General features: G+C 45.2%; 1 protein-coding gene across 1 annotated transcript; it reads right to left on the bottom strand.

Annotated features, from left to right (window-relative positions):
- Positions 1-2,449: 2,449 nt before the first annotated feature.
- On the bottom strand, positions 2,450-5,118 carry LOC122383178 (putative histone deacetylase complex subunit cti6). Its single transcript, XM_043369341.1, has 2 exons — positions 3,992-5,118; positions 2,450-2,794 (listed from the first exon to the last, which is right to left on the bottom strand). Exons 1-2 carry the CDS (start codon positions 4,948-4,950, stop codon positions 2,719-2,721), a joined length of 1,035 nt encoding a protein of 344 aa, XP_043225276.1. The 5' UTR covers positions 4,951-5,118; the 3' UTR covers positions 2,450-2,718.
- Between the last annotated feature and the right edge of the window lie 368 nt (positions 5,119-5,486).

Below are 5,486 nucleotides of genomic sequence, written 5' to 3'. Positions count from 1 at the left end.
TACATGCACCAACAGGAGACACTCTGTGGCAAAGGTTGTTGGTATCGAAAGATCATTTCCTCGCGGTTTTGATATGTTTGTGCTTTGAAATATGACAAACCACTCCATTTTTGACTATGTAAGCTACGCTTGGCAGCAAAAGCTGCCAGACCGGAAACGTACACTGCCGGTTTCGTGATCTGGCTAAAAATGCACATGTATTCCCCTAAAGGGTGCCTGACAAACATATGTTAAAATCGCAGTGAAAGTCGACAAAAAAAGTTTTCGGCTCTAATGGGTTAAAGAATGATTGCAGGACCTCTGCTGCTTCTTCATCTGTCTCCGTCTACTGGCCTCTGTTGTCCTTGAGTGGTCCGACAGCTGCTCTCACCCTCTGCTGTGTCCTGATGTAGGAATACAGCTTCTTTGGTGCTTGTTTGAGACTGCTTGTAATTCTTTTCTCATAGTCCCTTCTTGCTTTTCTTATCTTACTTGTCGTCTTATTTCTCTGCTGTACAAAACTCCTCCAATACTCTGTGCTCTTCGTCTCCACATATTCCTTCCAAGCTTTATGTTTCTTCTTGACTTCTCTCTCTAGGCCCTTGTGCCACCATGGCGCTTTGCACTTCTTAGTTCTTCCTGTCTTCATCTTTGGAACATGTTCCTCAATCATCCTCTTGAGTTTCCTCTTGATGCAATTCCAGGTTCCTTCTGTATCCATGTCCAGCAAGATGTCGTCCCAGTTAACTTGTCTGAGTGCTGCAGACATGTTGGTATAGTTCCCTTTCCTGTAGTTGAACTTTGTCTGTTCACTTCTTCTCTCCCCATCACTATCATTACCATACCTGAATAACCATGATAACACTACATGATCACTCTTTCCCACTGGACTGCTTGCCTCCAAGTTGTCTATCATAAGTTCTTCAGTACTAAACACCAAGTCCAGCTGTGATGGGGTACAACCCTCTCTAAATCTTGTCGGGAAACTTACATGCTGGAACAGCAATAGATCCTGGACCGATTCATAAAACATAGCAGCATCAGAGTCATCCGGCCCCCTTACTAGTCCTGCTTCCCAATCTATTTGCCCATAGTTAAAATCCCCCATCAGTAGTATACTTGAAGCTTGAAACCTTCTAGCACGCCCAACAAGGTCAATCAGTCTCTCATTGTTGTCAAATGTACTTGCCGGACTTCTGTAACATAAGCCGACAAGGATCCTGACTGCCCTTGTTGGCTTCACTATACGCCAAACTGATTCTTTGTATGGCATTTCGTTAACCCGCGCCCAGATGGGGTCTGCCGAGCAACGCGGTCTGATGGGGGGGGGGCCATTTTGGCCCCCCCCCTCAGATCTCGAGAACCACGCAACATAGCGACAAGCGGTAAACGGTGTTGGATAGCCCCAACAGGGAACTACCTTGTGACCCAATTTCATTGACCTCGGTCAAACCGATGACGTCACAGGTCAGGTCAAAGGTCGAATTTTCACCGTTTACAGGCATTTCAAGAAATGCGTTGTAAAATCGTGTAAAATGCATTTCATTGAAAATCATCGATGGGGAAATGTTCTTCAAACACATATTTTGCTATTTGAGGTCACTGATACCAGGTCAGGTCACAGAGGTCAGGTCACTGGGGGGTCACAATATGAAAGTGTCGAGTGATACATGTTTTATGGTCCATTTTACATGACAAATGCGATTATGTGAGTCAGACAGACTTTAGGGCCAGCTTAGGTCATGTTTTGGTCAAGGTCAGGTCAAGGTCAGGTCAAGGTCAGGTCAAATTAGGTCAAATTTCAAAGTTGATATTTTTGCATAAAATGGGTATCGATTCGATGCAGCTCGTCACGAGGAGTTCAATGGTGGTCTCCGTTTTGCGCTACGAGGTCTAGAATTGCTAAAAATTGAGTTCAAAAATTTGACGTCATCAATTTTTAACAGTTTTTTCGCTATAACTTGGCCAAAAAAAGAGATATCAATCTAAAATTTGGTATGTATATCGAAGAGCGCAGGGACTATCACATATATTCCGGTTTTTTCGAAATTCGAAAATTTTTTGGAAATTTTTTGAGTTTTTCTAAAAAAAATCAATTTTTTTGATTTTTGGGGGTCCAAATCCAAAAATTTCAAAAATCCGAGATAGCAGTTTTGTAGCGCCGTTTTTTCTCTACACAACCACATAAAGAACTTTAAAATTGCTTGTGAACTGTAGAATTGGTGAGCGTTTCAAGATGTCATGTTTTTTGCTCATTTTTACTCGAACATGACCTCAGTTTGACCTCAATAACTCCTGACCTGAGGTGACCTGTGACTTGAAATTTTGTGTGAAGGTGTCAAATTGATGTCCGGTAAGGTACCCAAAATTTGGCGGCGCTGCGCGCCGCCGTTTTCTCGCTATTTAAGAAAAACCACAGGGGGGGGGGCCAAAATGGCCCCCCCATCAGGGCGCGGGTTAAGTTCCATACACTCAGAGACCGTTAGGCTGTCCCGAACCAACAACATGACGCCTCCTCCGAGTTGATCATCAGGTCGGTCCTTTCTAAAAGCTGCATGATAACCCTCCATCACAAACACCTCTTTTTGCCAAACTTCAGTCAGTCCAATCACATCAGGATTTTCTTGCTGTACTCGACATTTAAGTTCATCATGCTTGTTTGACAGGCTATTGATATTTGTATACATACATTTCAGGGACTTACTTGTACTTTGTGTTTTCTTGTCCCTTTCTGCAGGCTTACTGTCTCGGGACAACTTTGCCCCGAAAGACTCTGTGTGTCTCTCGTCCTTTTGCTATCAGCTCCTCCCTTAACCCGCGCCCGGCTGGGGGTCCTGGATTTCCACGCCCTGCTGGGGGGGGGGTGTTTGAACACCCCCCCTTCTAACTCGGCTCCTGGGCCACGTAGCGATACGCGGAAGGCGGCGTTCGAAAGAGCGTCAAAAATAATGAGGAAATTACCTCGGTCAATTTTTTGGTCAGGTCAAAGGTCAGGTCACCAGAGGTCATTGAAGGCAAATTTTCGCCGATTTCCAGGTCGAATGTCGAAAATTTCCAAGAAGCCAACGCATAACTCGGGAACCAATAGAGCTACAGCGCCGCGGAAAAGCGCATTCGATAGCCCTATTAACGCCCTTTCTGAGTAATTTTCTCAGATTTGACCTAACGTCAACGGTTTTGCCTGCAGGGGGCAAAAACTACAAAAATAGCCGATTTTTTCGGAAACAGTTTTTCTGCAATAACTTTTGACCCAAACATTGTACGAGCTTACTTTTACCGGCATCGTGTTCCTCTCGTCAAGACGCATCGAACGAACTATAATTTGACCTTGAAAGGTCAACTTGAAAATTTGACCTCAGGTCAAGGTCATGACCTGACCGGAAAGGGTCATGTTGCATATCAGTCGATCCGTATCGTCGAGCTGAACACATCTAAGGCGTTTTCATCGCTCTAGCATGCCTCTATCAAAAGTTATTTGCGAAAAACTGTTAGATACCATTCGTGACCTAAGATGACCTCAGGGCATAAACAGGGGTCACAGACACCATTTTCATGTTCAGTGTGTCTAAACCACTTGTAATTCAGTGTTTGGGAGTGTTTATAATGTCTTTCGTCCAAAACAGGCGCATTTCAATTTTCTCCCATTGACTTATAATGGTGAGGTCGCAAAATTGACCTGACCTTAGGTCATCGATATCAAAATTCTGAGATAAACATTTTGTACATGCTAATGCTCTTAGCAATCGCTGAAAGTTTCAAAGCGATCGGTCACTCGGTGTAGCTATGACAGACATTGAAACTTTTTATGAGGTGAGGTCACTTCGAGTGACCTGGTGACCTGACCTTGAATGACCTTGGTCTGAAATTTTCACAACATGTGTAGAATTGATGTATGATAAGGTGTACCAAAAACGGCGGCGCTCCGCGCCGCCGTTTTTGAGATATTCGCGAAAAACCACAGGGGGGGGGGGGTGTTCAAACACCCCCCCCCCCCAGCAGGGCGCGGGTTAACTTCTTCTGAACTTCCCTCTCCTCAGGTGTGAGGTCTCTTGTCAGGTATACATTGTCAAACGTTGTTTTACGTAAGTCCCATCTCTTGCTCATGAGTGCTTCCACATGCTCCTTCTTCTTCAACCTCACCAGCATCAGCCTTGGTTTGGGCTCTTCTTCTCCATTTTCACTCTCCCTTTTCTTTCCCAGTCTATAGATCTTGTCTACCTCCATATTACCTTCTCCGAGCAGAGCCTCCTTTATGTTACTGAAACTTTTCAGGTCATAGCCTTTCCTCGCTTCTGGGTCACTTGACTTACTTTCTGGTACATTGTGAATTATCAAATTCACTTCTCTCTTCTCTTTGTCCTCCTTCCTTTCCACCAGTGTTTTCAACTCTTGTGCGCTTTTCTTGAGCTCCGACTGGAGCTTTGGCATTGTCTGTACGACTTCCTTTTGTGCCTCAAGTGACTTGTCGACTTGGGCTTGCTGCTTGTTCATTACCTCCACCACTACTTTCTCCAGAGCATTGATTTTTTCTTCCAACTGATTGTTCTGATCCGGTTTGGGACCCGACACTTTGAACACTCCGATGATCTTTCTTTCTACTGCCTCTAGTTTATCTTCAAGCCTCTTTCCCATCCGCAGCACATCCATCAAGTTTGGCTTACATGTCATGCAGAGCCAAAGGAGCTCACTGTCTGATATAGCCTGAAATGCCTTATCATCTAGTCCCTGACAGTTTGGATGGAACCACTGTTCACAAAGATCACACTGGATTGAATCTTCCCCATCAGCTACAGCAAGGCCACATACCTTTTTACCTCCTTTACAGGTGTACTTGGTCTTTCTCGTCTTCCTACCTTTCTTCCGCCATGCTCCACCTTCACCTTCGTCGGCCTCTTCTCCATCAACGTACACACATTGACTATCTGCATTTTGCGACGACGCGTTGGAGCCCAGCCGGGCTCTGGTGGACATGTTTGTGAAAGTGCAAAGTCTTGCTAACAGCTAAATATTTTGAATATTTTTTTATATGTTTTCTACTTAATTTTCAAGTCTCCTGTGATTTTGCAGCAACTTGTGCTAAACCAAAACAATTTTCTTCTGAAACATTTAGTTTTCAATCGGCGAGTCTTCAAAACAAACCGGGACCGGGACAAACCGGGACCACAAGGTCAAGGGCTCAGGTGGCGAATTCGGCGCACGACCGGACAGGGCGAGGAGTGGGAGGGAACATGTCAGTCATCGGCAGCATGTTGATGGTGGTGCCGTCCTATATGATCGCTGTACTCCATCTCTGTGGACTGGGTGGGACCGTCAGAACATGTCAGTCATCGGCAGCATGTTGATGGTGGTGCCGTCCTATATGATCGCTGGACTCCATCTCTGTGGACTGGGTGGGACCGACAGAACATGTCAGTCATCGGCAGCATGTTGATGGTGGTGCCGTCCTATATGATCGCTGTACTCCATCTCTGTGGACTGGGTGGGACCGACAGAACATGTCAGTCATC

The sequence above is a fragment of the Amphibalanus amphitrite genome, unplaced genomic scaffold (genome assembly GCF_019059575.1).
Source record: "Amphibalanus amphitrite isolate SeventyFive unplaced genomic scaffold, NRLGWU_Aamphi_draft 000157F_arrow, whole genome shotgun sequence".
Classification (NCBI taxonomy): Eukaryota; Metazoa; Arthropoda; class Thecostraca; order Balanomorpha; family Balanidae; genus Amphibalanus; species Amphibalanus amphitrite.
The sequence above is the reverse complement of the archived record's forward strand: the minus strand, read 5'-3'. Positions and strand labels throughout refer to the sequence as shown.

What these genes read in the sequence shown, in the direction of transcription:
- LOC122383178 (XM_043369341.1), bottom strand. Translation starts at nt 4,950, where the DNA reads ATGTCCACCAGAGCCCGGCTGGGCTCCAACGCGTCGTCGCAAAATGCA. An exon ending in GAGAGGGAAGTTCAGAAGAA is followed by an intron (nt 2,795 to 3,991) that starts GTTAACCCGCGC and finishes AGCCGGGCGCGG; the next exon opens with GTTAAGGGAGGAGCTGATAG.